General features: G+C 49.6%; 1 protein-coding gene across 1 annotated transcript; it reads right to left on the reverse strand.

Moving 5' to 3' along the window:
- Positions 1 to 5,736: 5,736 nt before the first annotated feature.
- CACNG5 (calcium voltage-gated channel auxiliary subunit gamma 5) lies at positions 5,737 to 14,553 on the reverse strand. The gene is made up of 5 exons (XM_050762486.1): positions 14,255 to 14,553; positions 12,729 to 12,815; positions 11,101 to 11,241; positions 7,212 to 7,357; positions 5,737 to 6,902 (listed from the first exon to the last, which is right to left on the reverse strand). The coding sequence occupies exons 1-5, from the start codon at positions 14,448 to 14,450 to the stop codon at positions 6,645 to 6,647; spliced, it is 828 nt and encodes a 275-aa protein (XP_050618443.1). The 5' UTR covers positions 14,451 to 14,553; the 3' UTR covers positions 5,737 to 6,644.
- Positions 14,554 to 16,647: the final 2,094 nt, after the last annotated feature.

A 16,647-nucleotide genomic window follows, 5' to 3' on the forward strand; every position in this document is an offset into this window, starting at 1 on the left:
TGGAACTAAACCCCTAGAGCCTAGAGCCTGTCATGGCCTTGACATCGCCTGGAAGCTTGTTAGAGAAACAGACCCTCAGAGCCCACCCCACAGTAACTTCAGAATCTCCAGGCTGGGAGAATAACTCACTGGTCAAAGCCAATCATGGTGCTTGAGATTGTATTTCTCAAAGATGGTTGCTACCATAGATCCCATCTCTCATGCGCTCCTCACAATGGAACTCTGACACTCCTTACATCTGAGATGGTGGGATCTATGTTCTCTTCTCTATAAATCTGGGGAGTCTGGGGATTATGATGGAAATGACATCAGGTAATTTCAAAGGCTGCTTCCAGAAAGGCAATGAAGCTTCTTCCTGTCTCTTGGGACCCTTACTCTTAAAACCAAGCTGTCACCCTATGAGGAGGACCAGGCCTTAAGAAGAGACTGTGTGCATAGGTGTTCTAGTGACAACCTTAGCTGAAGTCCCAGTGGACACCAATTGCCAGACCAATGTGCAGGGAAGCCTTTGAAATGACAGCCACTGTCTGACTCCAACTGCCTTGCTGAGCCCAGCCAACCCCTAAAGCTGTCAGAAATAATCATGATATGGGCTGGGCACAGTGGCTCATGCCTGTAATCCCAGCACTTTGGGAGGCTGAGGAGGGTCGATCATGAGGTCAGGAGATCGAGACCATCCTGGCTAACACAGTGAAACCCCGTCTCTACTAAAAATACAAACAAACAAATTAGCTGGGCATGATGGCTGGTACCTGTAGTCCCAGCTACTCGGGAGGCTGAGGCAGGAGAATGGCATGAACCTGGGAGGTGGAGGTTGCAGTGAGCTGAGATCACATCACTGCACTCCAGCCTGGGCAACAGAGCGAGACTCTGTCTCAAAAAAAAAAAAAAAAAAAAAAAATGATTGTTGCTGTCTTAACCTACTAAGTTTTGGGGCAATTACTTGTATATTAATAAATAACTGGAGCACATGGCCACCCTGTTCCCCTCGCCAGATGGTGGTTTAAGAATGGCATGTGACTTGGTTTTGGCCAACGAGACATGACATGAAGTCTGCTGGGGTTGCTTCTGGGAAAGTTGTCTTTGTTCCTTAGAAAAACAGAGAGAAAAAGACCACCCTTCTCTTCCCTCTGATGCTGTTGCATCTTGATAGGATGTTTGGAATCACTGTTGCCATCTTGCTACCAACTCATGAATAAAGGCAGCAGAATTCTGCCTTCCTCCCTCTCAACTGTCTCCCCACTGCTACTGCCTGCCATGTGCACTCCGTTATGCATAAATCTTATTCTTCCTTGGGGTGCCGCGAGTATCTGATCTCTTAGCTAAATTCCACATTCTTTGGGGTGTTGTCATCTGGGTGCCTCCATCAGGAGGCAGGCGCTGAGAGGAGTCTACTACTTGAGCTTGGTTGCATTTTGCTTGTAAAACTTACGGCCTCTAGAGTTGGGGATAGAGTCTGGGGACAGAGCCTGATGAGGTGATTTTACCTATACCCCACCATTATAGGAATGAAAAGACAGAAGTCTGGAGGGCTGCTGGTAACACACAGAGGGCTCAGCAGCACCCGATAGAACTCAGGCCTCTGAACCAGCAGGACAGGGAGCCCATGCATGCAAACCTTCAAGGACAGGGCCACCCAGGCAGAAAATCTTAGCCTCACAGTGAGCACACACGGAGTCCTGGCTTCACACACCAGAAAGTGGAGGCAGGCCCAGAAGGTTGTAACATGTCCAGGGTCACAGAGTAGAGGCCCAGGATCCTGGTTCAGGGATGTGAGACTCCAGAGACCTCAGCTCTGCCAGTACTAAGGACATGAGGCCCCAGCACCTGTCCTGGGAGACGTGGATGCTAGAGGGGCACCTGCTCAGTTCCTATTCACTCATCTGCATGCCTGGAACCCAAAGAGCAAAAGCAGCCCTGGTGGGGGCTCTGGCTGGCTCCAGTGTACCACCCTCCACCCCCTGTAGTGGTGACCACTGAGCCTCATCTCTTCTATGGCACATGGAGCAGCCACTGCTGCCATGGATGAACCCACACTCACAGTGCTAGCCAGGCCCCAGGCACAGGCGCATTAGGCAGAATCCACTCATCCATCCACTTATGCACCCACTCCCTAGGCAGAGTGCTGTGTTCCAAAGGCAAGTTAACTTCCAAGTGTCACACGAGCCTATGAGAGTGGTTCACTGAGTGTGGGGAGAAAGTCAAGACTTGCAGAGCTGCCGGTGGGCCTTTGTACCCAAAATCCAGGCAGCTGGTGAAGGAACAGAGCCCAGGCACCAATTTGCTCAAGCCTGGAATGTGGCTCCCCTGGCCTCCACTGTCCTTTCTCCACTTACAATGGTTGGTTTTATGTGTGAATGCGGCTGGGCCACCATGCTGCCCAAATATTTGGCCAAACATTTTTCTAACTGTCCTGTGAAGGTGTGTTTTGGATGACACTAACATTTAAATCAGTGGACACCGAGTAAAGCAATTACCTTTGCTAACGTCGGTGGGCCTCAACCATTTCACTGAAAGCCTTAATAGAACAAAGGCTTGACTACCCCTGAGCAGCCAAGATTTCTGCCAGGAGACTGCAAGTTTAGACTCGAACTGCAAGTCCTCATTGGGTCTCTAGCCCACCAGCCTCCGCCATCATATTTTGGTTGTACTCACCAAGCCTCCACAACTTCTTGAGCTAAGTTCTTAAAATAAATCTTTCTTTCTATATATTCATCCTATTGATTCTGTTTCTCTAGAGAACCCTAATAGACCCCCTGTATCTAGGGAGAAGGGAGAGTTACTCAAACATTAAGGAGGGGTGCCCCCCACATGTGGTTCTCTAGGGACATCACTGATAAGCCTGTGGCACCTGTGGATTTCCCCCACACCCCCACCCCCCCCACCCCAGCTCTGCATGCAGTCCTGGTAACACATAATTCTTCTGAAGGTCACTGGTGGGGCTGGGAGGACATCATTGACTCACCCATGGGACAAGAAAGAAGGTAGGGGATGGGCACAGTAGCTCATGCCTGTAATCCCAGCACTTTGGGAGGCCAAGGCAGGCAGATTACTTGAGGTCAGGAGTTCGAGACCAACCTGGCCAATATGGGGAAACCCCATCTCTACTAAAAATACAAAAATTAGCTGGGCATGGTGGTACATGCCTGCTATCCCAGCTACTTGGGAGGTTGAGGCAAGAGAATTGCTGGAGCCCAGGAGGCAGAGGTTGCAGTGAGCTGAGATCGCACCACTGCACTGATAGAGCAGGAGCTTCACCATCTTGTACAAGCACTGCCATTTTAAAGTTCACCTTGATCAAAAACCACCTAAATCCAAAGGATGTCAGCCTAATGGCTAAGGTCAGCATGACCATAAACCACAAATGACATCTTTGACCAGAACTATTCTAAACCCCTCCCCGACCAGAGACATGCCAGCCCTGAGATAACCTCCCCTCCAGCCAGAGAGATGTCAGCCCCAAGATAACCTCTTGCTGACCAGAGACGTTCCAACCCTGCCATAAACTTCTCCCCGACACAGAAATAGTCCAAGCTCTTTCACCAATAAATACTCTTAGTCTGTAGGAGACAGTGCTCCTGACCGAAATCATCCAGAAACCCCTCTCAGGTTTATTCTCCAAAATAAACCTGTCTTTGACTGTTGAGCCACTTTTTGTGGTTCTTTCCTCTTTCTTTAACTCTTACATGCACTCCAGCCTGGGTGACAGAGCAAGACATCGTCTCACAAAAAAAAGAAAAAAAGTGAGTTTCAGGTGTGGGGGAACCAATGTCAGATTGTTCCCTGTTACCCCAAGTCATTTTATTCCACAATTCATAACACTTGGGTTTATTCGTGTTATTATCCCCTCCCATTTTTTTACAGTGCTTGAGGAAACAAAAGATCAGAATGTATATTGAAGAAGAGACCCTAATTTATGATTTCTGAGTTGAGTTTGTACATGTTTAATGCTTGGTAAAAATCTCCTGATTGAGGAGAGGCTGCAACTAGGCCCTGATTCTGAGATGAATTTATAGACAGAAAGGAAATTGTGATGGTATGATTATTGACACATTCACCCACCTCCGATGGGGAAAAAAATGGCCCAGAACCTGTTCCTAAGATGCGTGTAAACCACATCTTCCCAGGCTAAGGGCTCCTTCATTTAGCAGCTCAGCATCAGGGCCAGTAAAGACCGAACCTAGTGATGTCTGAGTCCACAATCAGCTTGTATTTAGGAGTGGATTCTATTTTTTCCAGGTGCACAAAAAACAAGCCTGGCACAGTGACAGAGAAAGTGTTCTAGAGAGAGAAAAGTGCAATTAAGAGCTAATTACATTGATAAAAATTGGAGTAGAGCTCACCTAAATGATTGTCCAGTTTGGAAATGCTATCTAACTGTCTCCAAGCACAAAAACGGATTCCTTTACTTTGTTGTGGGGAGAACATGGTTTTGGTATTATTCTGTAAACAGTAACTGAAGAATACAACAGTATTCATTGCAAGGGTGCCAGTGGAGAGGGAAGGGGGCCTCACAATTGCTATCAGTTTATAGGTAAGGATTGAAAAGTCACATACAAAAGCAACAGGGAGCCTCCCACAGGAGGCTGAGTCATTGGAGTTGTGGGTGGGTAGGAGGAGAGTGGGCTTGGAAACCATTTAGGCCAAGCCTCTCAGAGTGGAAGGGTGTTGCTCAAGGATTCGTGGTGAATGAGTGGCTAAATTGGGACCAGAACTGGCTTCTCTTATCTTTCTCCTCTACCATGCTGTGAGACACATGGAAGAATCCAACAGCAAAATACCTGTTACGGGCTAAACTCTGTCTTTCCTAAATTCATTTGTAGAATGACTATATTTGGAGATAGAGTGTTTAAAGAGGTTATTTCATGAAAATTAACCACCAATTAATTGGGGATGAACCCAAATCCAATCTGACTGGTGTCCGTATCAGGAGAGGGAATTTGGACACACTGAGGGACACCGGGGACACGGCACACAGACCACATGAGGACACAGCAGGAAGGTAGCCGTCTGCAAGCCAAGGACAGAGGCCTCAGAAGAAACCAATCCTGCCGACACCTTGATCTTGGACTCCAGTCCCCAGAACTGTAGGAAAATTCATGTATGTTTTTAAGCCACCCAGCCTGTGGTAGTTCATTATGGCAGCCCAGCTGCCTAACACACAGCCCCTCCAAGGCTGCACACACCACACGTGCAGCTTTCTGGACTACATGCTGGAGTCCACATATTGCCATCATGGCTTTCTGTTCTCAGAACCTAACGGCATCTTAAAGAGGGCAAGAGGAGAGCAGGCAGAACAGCGACACACAGCATTGTTTTGCTACTCAAAATCTCAAAACCAAAAACGTCTAAGCTGAGCCGACACTTGGAGAGCTAAGGGGTGCATGGCTTGCAGTGGCTTCTGTGGACTTACGGAAGGTGATTAAAACCCCCCTAGGTCTGGTTTCCCACCAGAAGAATGGGTGTCACACTGCCTGGTCTTCTGGAAAAATCTGATTTGCCTACATCTGTCCTACACCCAGGAAGCAGACACTCCTCTATATTAGGATTAAATTGGCAACCCCCAAATGTTCACAGGCAGCCTTCGGAGAGCAGCTGGATTATTCCAAGTCTGCCTTTGTTTGAACTCAAGATGCACCAGGTGTCATCAAATCCAGCTCCCACTCCCAGGCAGCCTCTTCAAAGGCTACCTTCCACTTAGGTGGTTTAGCTGTCTACAAGATTTCATCTTAGGGCCTTGGTCCGGAAATATTGACCTTGTAAGGGGACAGTATCCCCAGGACCAGAAACAGTGTCTGGTAATAGGAACTCAGACCAGCCCAATTCTAAAATTCTCATTGTCAGAATCAGTTATTTGGGTTAAGGCATAAAAGGCTCTTGTAAAATATGTTATCAAAGGGCCATACGTATTACGATGTCTTCAGCCATTAACACCTCTTTGTAACTTCATCAGTGTGACCTCAGAGCCACCCTTAGTCCCTTAGGGCCAGGGCCCAGGGCAGCTGAGTTCTGGTGTGAGGCAAGGAGAAAAGGTTCACAGCCTGTGTTGGGGAGGGGCGAGCACGGACAGGTGTGTCATGTGGAGGGACATGGGTGACAAAAAGGGAAAAAGGGTTCAGAAGGAACGCTGCCAGCTTGACGTGTCTAAGCCAGCCAGACCTCTGTATCAGAGTCGCCTTTCGGCCAGATGGTGCAGATCTTGAACGTGAATGGCCAGGCCAGTTGGCAAGTGCACAAGTCCAGCTGCATCTGTGTAAGGAGCTTGGCATCTCAGAGCTGGCCCTGACCTAGGGCCATGAAGTTGGGGGTGCAGGAAGAATATACAGAGGGAATATCGGTTTCTCCTGGGCTTGTGGGGACCTGCTGGCTTCCTGGAGCCACTGCTGTGATTGGCACTCACATGGGCGGGGCTTCTCCCATGTTCCCAGACAATCAGCTTGCCTGCAGACTCCAGACTCCCACCCCCATGCTGGGGCAGTTAGAGCCCTTCTGGAGAAGCAGGGAGAGGACTGGGGTCAAGTGACAACATCTAAGCATGGGTGGCCTGGGCCTGTCAACCACAGGCCTGGGGCTCAGGGGTCACCTGGAGAGAACAGGAAGGGTTGTTTGGCCACCCACAGTCCAGGGATGGGGGAGGCCGAGGCTCAGCAGGGCGAAGAGGACATCTGGTCATAGTCAGGGCACTTGAGCAAGGCGGGGTAGTTGCTGTTCATCTGCAGGGAGGCCTCGCTGGAGATGTCGGAGGGGCTGCGGCCCCTGACCCAGGCATCTGGGTGTAGGAACTGGCCTGAGTAATCGGAGCAGTTGCTCAGCCGAGGGCGGTAGAAGCCAGGGTGGGGCCTGTACATGTCCTCCGCGGTGTACCGCTTCATGAACAGGTACACAGACATCACCCCGGCACTCTACAGGGAGAAGACAGCAGAGGACAGCTCACTGCTGGGGCCTGCCTCATCTCCCCTGGCTGGGGTTTGCACAGGACACAGCTCGAGTAGGGTGGGAAGCGAACGTGGGGACAGGAGCAGGGCCCTGGGGGACATCCTGGTTGGAGGAGACCCAGGAAGGTAAGACACATTCTGGGATGAGGAAGGGAAGTAGGGTGGGTGGTCCAGGGTCCAAAATGCTTGTGGAATGTCCCCTTTCCCCTGTTTCCCCTGGCTCAGTGGGGCGACGCCCAGCCCCAGCCTATCCCTACTTAGGGTGACAGGCTTTACCTCCGTTAAAAGGAAGGAGATGGCGGCGAAGGCAAACGACCACCCATACTTGTAGTTGAAGTAGGTCTCTGCGTCCTTGGTCCTGTTGAGCATCTCGTCGTTGATGCTGGAGATGTAGAGCACCAGGCCCACCACGAGAGAGAGGCCTGGTTGGGCAGCAGGGAAGAGGGGATGCTCAGCCCAGAGGCCCTGGAAGTTTGCTGAGGTGGCACCCACCTCCCTTTGCAATTCAGGAGCAAAGCCACCGGCCTTGGGGTAACAATGCTCTCAGTGGAGTTCAAAGGAGAGCAGAAACTTTCCTCCCAAGCACGCTGTTTAGACCAGCACCTTCCAGACAGCAGATAGTTTCAGGGAAGAAGCTCCTATATAGCTGCCCTTCTAAGCCATGGGCTAAGCCCAGTGGTTCTCACGCTGCTGTGTGTATCTGTCACACAGGCCTGAGCCCCAGTTCTGGACATTCTGATACACCTGGTCTGGGATGAGGACCTGGCACTGTATTTCCTTTTTCCGAGGTGCATTTTCACTCTTGTCACCCAGGCTGGAGGGCAATGTCGTGATCTCGGTTCACTGCAACCTCTGCCTCCCAGGTTCAAGTGATTCTCCTGCCTCAGCCCCCCCGAGTAGCTGGGATTACAGGTGCCTGCCACCATGCCCAGCTGATTTTGTGTTTTTAGTAGAGACGACGTTTCTCCATGTTGGCCAGGTTGGTCTCGAACTCCTAACCTCAAGTGATCGCTCGCCTCAGCCTCCCAAAGTGCTGAGATTACAGGCGTGAGCCACTGGGCCTGGCACTGCATTTTCTTAAGAGGGCTGTGAACCACTGAGCTAGAAAGTGGCTTTTACAGAACTGAGGGGTAAAATAGGCCCCCTGGGCAGAAAGAGCCAAGATGGTAGGTGGCACCTATCATTGTGGAGTGCCCCCATGTGGCCCATGGTCTGTGCAACCCACCTGACCACAAGGTGTGGCCTGTCTGAGATCTTTAGGTAGGGAGGTAAAGGGAGTTTGTCCAGATTTTGGCAAGCTTTAAATCAGGAGGCCAGGGGGGACCAACCTCCTACTGCCATTATGCAAATGACTGCCTCAGGCATCAGTTCTATCAATTAGTAGCTGTAATTGAATCAAGACATAATTACTCTGTTTTGAGCTGTTCAGGTTTAATTCCACTCACATTATTTTATGAAACTAGGGCATCTGGAAGGATGAATGCTAAAGGAAAATTGGTGTGACTGAAACCTTCCTAGTACTTATGTTTGAATCATTGGTGCCCTAAACAAACCCTCTTTATTGTTATCATTGAAATGACTTCATGTGGCCCATCTCAATCCTAGATTTCTGATCCTGTAGCCCACTGCTGAAAAACCTCATGTATGTCAAAGCTACTGTTTATAGCTTTGGCTATCATGAAGTTCACAGAAGGAAAAATAAAAAGCTTAACCCTAGGTCTGTACCCCTTGGACTATGTGGAAATATCACCATGGAAAGGCTGGGCTGATGACATTGCTGGTGCTCAATAAATATGTGTTGGGTTGATGCATGGAAGGGTGGAAGGATGGATTGATAGATGGAAGAATGGATGGATGATGGGTTGGTGGGTAGATTGAAAAATGGATGGACAGATGGATGGAAAGAAGTGTGGGTGGGTGGGTGGATGGGTGGATGGATGGATGAATGGAAGGAGAAGGAAAGAATGGCTCTTGGGCATCAGACTTTCTGACTGCCACCTGGCTCCCAAGCTATGTTGACAAGAAAATATTGGGAAAAGGATCCTAAAATTACTTAGGAGTCATGTGGTAATCAGAATGCTTGGTATCCAATAGCTGTTTTTCCTTTCTTTCCATCCATCCATCCATCCATCCATCCATCCATCCATCCATTATTCAAGCTATTCACCCATCCATTTTCCATCCAAACATCTTCTCCCCAGGATCCCTAACCAGTCAGTCTGGGGCACCTAAATTACATGCCCCAAGAGCCACTTCTTTGGCCCGAGTCATTATCTCCAAAAGAAAGGGTCTCCACAGGTCACCTTGAAAAGGAGAAAGAGTCCACCTTTATTTACTGTTTTCTTTCCCCTTCTCACTCTACACACCAGCCATGAGTAATCTCATCCATGCCCATGGATTCCTTTCCCACTCCCTAGGCTGGTAGCTCTCCAATCTCTATCTTTGGTCCAAGCCACTCCCATGAGCCCCAGACGCTGACCTCTGGCAGCCTTCCGGACACCTCTTCCCAAATGTCATAAGGATACATCAAACTCAGCATTTCCCACACTAAACTCATGATCTGCCCAAATCTGCTCCTTCTCTCTGTGATCCCTGAATCAATGATGTGATATGCCATCTACCCAGTGCTCAAGCAAGAAATTGGCACTCACCTTGACTCTTCCCTGGAAGCCTCATCCTAGTTCTGTTGAGTTTACCTCTCGAATGTCACTCGAACCCTCTCTTTCTTCTCCACCATCAACCCCCTGTTTGGGCCATCACCTCTACTATGGGAATAGCCTCTTGCCTAGTCTCCCTGCCACCTGTCTTGCTTCCCTCCCTGCCTCCATTCCCCAGCATGGTCATTCTAAAATCCAAACCCAATCGTGTCATCCCTTGGCTCAAAATCCATCTAAGGCTTCTCCTAGAGTCCGAAATCCATAAGATGACCTCAGATGCCTTCCCCAGTCTCTCTTCTCACTACAGTTTTCCTTGCACCTGCCATGATGAGCTATGATTACACTCAGTTCCCCCAATGGTTCATCCTCCCTCTTCCTTCCAGGCTACTTTTCCACCCCCACCCCCAACCTCACTTCTTTGCCTAATGCTTACTCATCCTTTAGCTTGCCTCCTCCTGGTAGTCTTCCATGACCAATCTTTGCCCTGAGTTTCAGCCACTGGTCTTGACCCCCATTGCAGTCCTTGCTGGCCACCATTCATAGTCCTATTCACACTGGGTTCCTATCTCCTGTCTACTGTTTATATCTCCCATTACACTGCCCTTTTTGTAGGCAGTGATGCCAGCAGCCAGAATAAGGCCTGGTAGATATCATGAATGAATAAAAAGAAGAAAACTGAAGTACAATCTGGCATCAGTCCAGGAAGACAAGTCCATGTTGAAGGGGTCTAGGAGGATTTATGGTGTGGTGTGTGACTGGAGAGGGAAGGAGACAGCAGGAGTCTCGGGAGGACAGCTGGGGGATGGGGGGGGTGAAGGATCCATTATTCCAAAGGCAGATTGTGTTTAATATTCATGCACAAATATGAAGACATAGCCCCTTCAAAAACAGGAATACTCAAGATAGTGGGAATTAAAAAGTACTTAGGGGTAGTGATGTGTGGAGTGAGGAAGGAACCCTGGGTTCCAATCCCAGATTTGCCCGATGGGATCCTGTGCAGTCACCCCTCCTGTGGAGCCTCTGTTGCTCTTCTGGAAGATAATAATGGGCCCAGGGTCCTCAGATGTTTCCTTCAGCTCTGACTCAATTCTGTCTGGATGACTGACTCAGCCTGTCCTAATTCCAGGAGTTCCCAATGCAGAGTCGTTTGGGAGTTAAACAGCAAAAGTCTAGGGTTACCAGGCATGGTAGCTCATGGCTGTAATCCCAGAACTTTGGGAGGCCAGGGCAGTTGGATTGCTTGAGCTCAGGAGTTCGAGATCAACCTGACCAACATGGAAAAACCCTATCTTTACCAAAAATACAAAAATTAGCCAGGTGTGATGGCAGGCACCTGTAATCTCAGCTACTCGGGAGGCTGAGGCAGGAGAATTGCTTGAATTCAGGAGGTGGAGGTTGCAGTGAGCCGAGATCGTGCCACTGCAATCCAGCATGGGTGCCAAAGCAAGACTCTTTCCAAAAAAAAAAAAAAAATTCAGGGTGCAAGGAAAGAAAACAACACAACTTACCTGAGAGGATAAAGAAGATGCCAGAGACAAAGGCCAGTATTGTCCGGTGGGGACGGATGTGTCCAATGTTGCTCAGGATAAACCCAATGAACATGAAGAAGAGGCTGACCAGAGGGAATGGTGTGGCTGAGCGGATCATCTCTAATTAACGGGACAAAAGGGCAGCCTGTTAGTCTCCAGGCCTGACTCATTCCTCATCATTTCGAGTTGAGTGTTCCTGGCAGTGTCTACCAACAGGTCCTCAAATCCCCACCCCTGCAGGGGTTCCCCAGACTCTACCCCCATCAGGTGGCCTGGGGATCTCCCATTATTAGCAGGACTTTTGTCCATGAGGTGGGCCTGGAAGGTCTGACTTCAAGTATCAGCATCTTCAGGGCCTCTGTCATTTCCCCCATGCATAAGCTAGTACCTCCCTGGGGGTCTACACTGTCTGCCAATATGGAGTCCATACTGCCTGCAAATATGGCAGTTGTGGAAGGGCCAGGTCATTCCATCTTGCTTCCTCTTCCAGGCAGATTAACCATTTCCTTGGGCAAGCGGTTGCTCTGAATGGTGCAGGGGACAGTTACAGCCTCTGTTTTCTTCAACTTGTAATTACTTGGGTAGCAGTTCTGTTGGGGCTAGTCTTTGTCCCTGGTTCCTGAGAGATAACTTCTAAATTCTTGGAATTTTCCAAGGATGGGAGTGTCTTCATTATTCACGGTAGGTCTCTCAACCACACCTGAGGTTTTGCTAACCAGGTGACTCAGGATGGGGGCTAGAAACACCAACCACGGAATTAAAAGATTGGGGTTTTGAGCCAGGTGATATCAGTCTGGCCTCTAGGGAAGGTAAGGGGCTGGAGGGTGAGATCAGTCACATGATCAATAATGTAATCAATCATGCCTATGTAATGAAACCCAATAAAAACTCTGGACACCAAAGCTCAATTGAGCTTCCTGGTTGATGAACGCATCAGTGTGTGAAGATGGTGACACAACCTGATTCCATGGAGAGAAGACTCTGAAGCTCCACATTCAGGACCCACCCCCAGACCTTGCCCTATGTGTCTCTTCATCTGGCTGGTGCTGATTTGTGTCCTTTGTAATAAAATTGGAATGGTAAGTATAGCACTTTCCTGAGTTCTGTGAGTCATTTTTGCAAATTATTGAACCTGATGGAGTTACGGGAGCTCCCATATTTGGAGCTAATTGGTCAGAAGTGCAGGAGGCCAGGGACCTCTGAACTTGCAGCTGGCATCTGAAATAAGGGTAGTCATGCTAGGGGCTGAGACCTTAAACCTGTGGAGTCTCTGTTAACTCCAGGCGATTAGTATCAGAATTGCATTGCAATATTGCAAGTTCATACTGGGGGCAGAACTGACTCTGTTGAGGTCAAGGCCATAAAGTCAGGCTCCCTGGGACCCAGAGAGCTCAGTTCCCTGATTGATGCCTGGGTCAGTAGACTGGGAGACTCCAGCAACCTGTTTTCACTACTGGAAAATTAAGCTGTAGTGAACTCAGGTCAGCATACCCAGTGGAGTCTAAGGGCATTCCTCTTGAGAAATATGCTGGCACCCTGACTCTTCCCTCTGCCTTGCTCCTCTCTGTCCAGCCAGTGGCCTGGGTTGCCAGACTCAAGGCACTTACTCAGAACATTGACTGTGGACTCGGATGTCAGCTGGGTGTTCATGGGCATCACATATTCAATGGTGAAGCAACGCCCCCGCTCCTCACCTGTGGAGACAAGAATCACATTTCCAGGTCCTTCTTGAACATGGATTTGAAGTTAGTTCATTCAAATGGTATTTCCAAGTGTTTTTAGCATCTTTGACCTGCTGTGTCTTTGCACCTGAGCTGGATCCAAACCCTATGGGGGTCCTGTCCCTGGCTCATAGCCCACAGCAGGGGTGGAGGCATGTCCTGACATGACAACCTTCCTGGAGAAGCACCTGTGTGAGGATGGACCCAAGCACCAAGAGTCACATGAAAAGAGGTTGGTATTGCAAACTCTCCATGCTGAGTGAACAACTGGTGCCATCTCACTGCGTTTGGCCAGATGGGGCTGACAATGGTGCATAGCTGACTTAGATTGTCCAGTGTGGGTGTCATGGAGCAGAACTCCAAAAGCCTTGTCAACCACCCTGGAAACCAGATCCTAGTGACTTCAAACTCCAGATTTAAGCACAGACCAATGCCATGCAGTCTGGGGCAGAAGAAGTCAGAGTTGGATGCCATTCCCGTGGCAGACTCAACACCTTGAGGTATCTTCCCTGCTAAATACTGGTGGGAACCAATACCCACTCCAACCCCCAAAGCTGTACTATCAAGCTGGGAGGAAAAAGGCTGGGAGAGCCAAACTGTGTGTCTTCCCAATGCACACATAAGTTACAGGTCCCTACCAAGTAAAGCCCAGTTGACCACACTGTGGCAATCCAGGCCAGCCCAGGCTTGCAGCTAGTCTTGTATGACTTGGAGATGTTTTTCTTGTGCAGGCTAGTCTTGGCCCGTGATAAAGGGATAAAGGATAGAATTCTTGGAGTGGTAACTTGGAAGGTTACAGAGAAGCCCTAGTGAGTAAAAAGGCAGGTCCAGATAAGTGGGGTCAAAACCTCTACCATGCAGCAGAAGCTGGAGGGACCTGCTCATGCATTTCCTCTGTGCCATTTTATGGAGGAACAGAGAAACTACCAAGTATCTTATTCTATAAACTAGTGGATGCAAGGAAGCTGAGTTAAGGAGACTTAACCTCTTTGAATCTTCATTTCTGTATTTGCAAAGTGGAAATAACAAGTCCTGTCTTGCAGTATTGTTGGGAGGATTATATGGGATCAATACTTCAATGAGCTAAGGCATGCATGAACATTTGAGATCTGTGCAGTGTCATTTGCATCCAGTCCTGGGAGCAGAGTGTGGGGAAGGCATAGTTACATTCATCTTTCAGGAAGGAAGACCTGGGAGGTGAAAAGACTGGCTCAAATGGACATTGAGAATCAGGACTTGAGTTTGGAACAGGATCCCAGTCACTGCAGGGAGCACCACCCGCCATATATAGGGATCATCCATGGTGAACGGTCTCCTTCCAGCATCTCTTGGCCATCTCTTCCCAGGGAGGTACCTCTTGGGGCAGGTGATGTCAGGGGGGCAGGGCTGTCCCCAACCCTGGGCACCTTTACCTGCAAGGAAGCAGACCCGCCAGAGGCCTGAGTGCAGGGACATCTTGATCTCGGTGCTCTGGTTCTGGGGTATAATCACACCCTCCTCCAGGTACAGCCAGTAGTCGGTGCTGACCGCGATACCCAGGAGGCCCAGGCCACAGACAGCAAAGACGCTGCTCAGCAGGGTCAGGGCCTTCCTCCCGCAGGCACTCATCTTCCTGGACCGTTGCTGGGTGGCCAGTTGTCACACTCCCACCAGCACGGACTGTGCTCTGGGGCCAGGGAGAGTGGGTGAGCAGGTGGCAGTGCTCACGGCTCTGAGAAGACAAAGATGAGGAGCCGGTAACTAAAGTCAACCCCCAACCTGGCTCAATGGATGGGTAAAGACCACCAGGCCACCCCCAGGACACCAAGTCACCGAAACAGAGGTGCCACCCTCTCCCCAACCCCGCAGCAATTCAGAGCATTCTTGGCATGCCACTGCAAGGACCCCCTTGTCCTCTCTGGGAGTCCCCTTGCTGGGTACTGCCATTCATTCATTCATTCATTTCATTCATTCATTCAGCAACCCATTGTGCCAGACATGGGAGATACAAAAATGAACATGACACTATCCTTGTCATTGAAGGGCTTCCCATCTAGAAGAAAAAATGCACCCCCAAAGCAATTAAATGCAGCCCTTTGAGGGCTGTGGTAGAGACCTGTCCAGGAAGTAGAGAGGAAGAATGGAGGAGAGCACTCTGCTGGGTGAGCTGCTCTGTGTTGAAAAGGATTCTGAGGCTCAAATACACTCTGTGAGAGATGCTGGCTCCAGACAGGACACTGGCAGCAGCCTTGGGAAGGAGTAGAGGGGCAGGGAAGACTTCTTGGAGGAAGGTATCCTCCTCATGTGACACTAATCAGTTGCAGGACTGGGTCAACACAAGCAAAGAAGCCACACCACAGTCCAAGTGCAACAGCCTCCTAAATCCACCTAATCAGAAATGGGCTGACTCTTGCCTGCTCAGTACACTATGTTGGCAGGGGCCAGCTCTGAACGAGAAAAATAGAAGCTAAGTGTCTATGCAAGGTCAACCACAAGCCCCACCTGCTGATACCTGCCAGGGTCAGGCACTGGACTTGGAGCTAGAAAACAGTGGAGAGCGAGGCAGATGGATGCCAGCCCCCATGGAGCCCATAGCCAGTCTCAGGGCTCCTGTGCTCTGGCTGTAATCTAGAATCACCTAGGAAGTGTCTAAAAATCCCTGATACCCTGGCGCTGCTCCAAGAGATTCTGATACAACTGGGCTCAAGTGGGGCCTGGGCAACGGTATTTTTTAAATGCTGCCAAGTGATTCTAATGTGTAGCCAAAGTTCAGAACAATTGGTCTTTGCTACTCCAATATGATCCATGGACCAGTCACACGGGTATCACCAGGCAGCTGGTTAGAAAAATAGATTATCTGGCCTTTCCAACATCCTAAATTGAAATCTGCATTTTAACAGGATCCAGGTGAGTTGTCTGCGTACTAAAATCTGAGAAGTGCTATGCCAATCAAACAGGTGATGGCATTGTAATGTAGCAACTGCTATGATGGGGAAAACCCAGGATACGACAAGGGCCCAGAAGGGGTCATCCAGTGGGGCTGGAGGAGGCCGGAAGAGCCATCTCTAGAAGATGGTGAGGCCTGGGGCAACTCAGAAAGGTTGTGTCACCCAAGCCAGCCGTGGCTGCAAGTTTGCTATACACTGTCAGCATCTTTCACTGGCTCCTTGCAATATTGCAAAGTCAGAACTTTTGAAACGGGATGTTAGTGATGTTTAGGAAAGAGGTGCAGCAGTGCTTTGGTGCAGTCCACCAATATCAGGGCTCCAGTGGTGTCCTAGGGCCCTACCCCAGGGATGGTATCATGTCCCAGTTGAGATCCGAGGCACGGGTGGGTATTGAGACAGCTGAAAACGGATAGAAGCCAGATTTGTCTGCAGAGTCTGAGTTGACCGTAGGAGGAGAGTGGGAGAGATTAGAGCCTCTTTGTGAGAAGGGGTTGGGCGGTGCACGTTGGCCCTGATTCCACAGCGCCCGCCCTGCCCTAGCAGTTGATCATGGAAAAGTTGATTGATCTACAGAGTGAGCCACACATTGGCTTCCTGGAGGCATGCGTGAGTCTATGTCCATGTTTGCAAGGCTGAAGAGCACAGAGCTTTAAGCCACAATGATCCTTCCTGTATTGGCTTTGACAAAGGAGGGAGAAATGAAACGCCAAACAGTCAGCCCTCTCCATGCAGCCAAGTCATTGTCCATGCAACAGGGTGGGCAGAGGGGAGCAGGACAGCTTGTATCTAGCACAGGTATCTACTAAAGCGCCTATAAACCCTGTGCTTGCAGCTGTGGAAGAGGCGACAAAATCAGAGGTGTTGCTGCTTGTAGAGTT

The sequence above is a fragment of the Macaca thibetana genome, chromosome 16 (genome assembly GCF_024542745.1).
Source record: "Macaca thibetana thibetana isolate TM-01 chromosome 16, ASM2454274v1, whole genome shotgun sequence".
NCBI classification, from domain to species: domain Eukaryota; kingdom Metazoa; phylum Chordata; class Mammalia; order Primates; family Cercopithecidae; genus Macaca; species Macaca thibetana.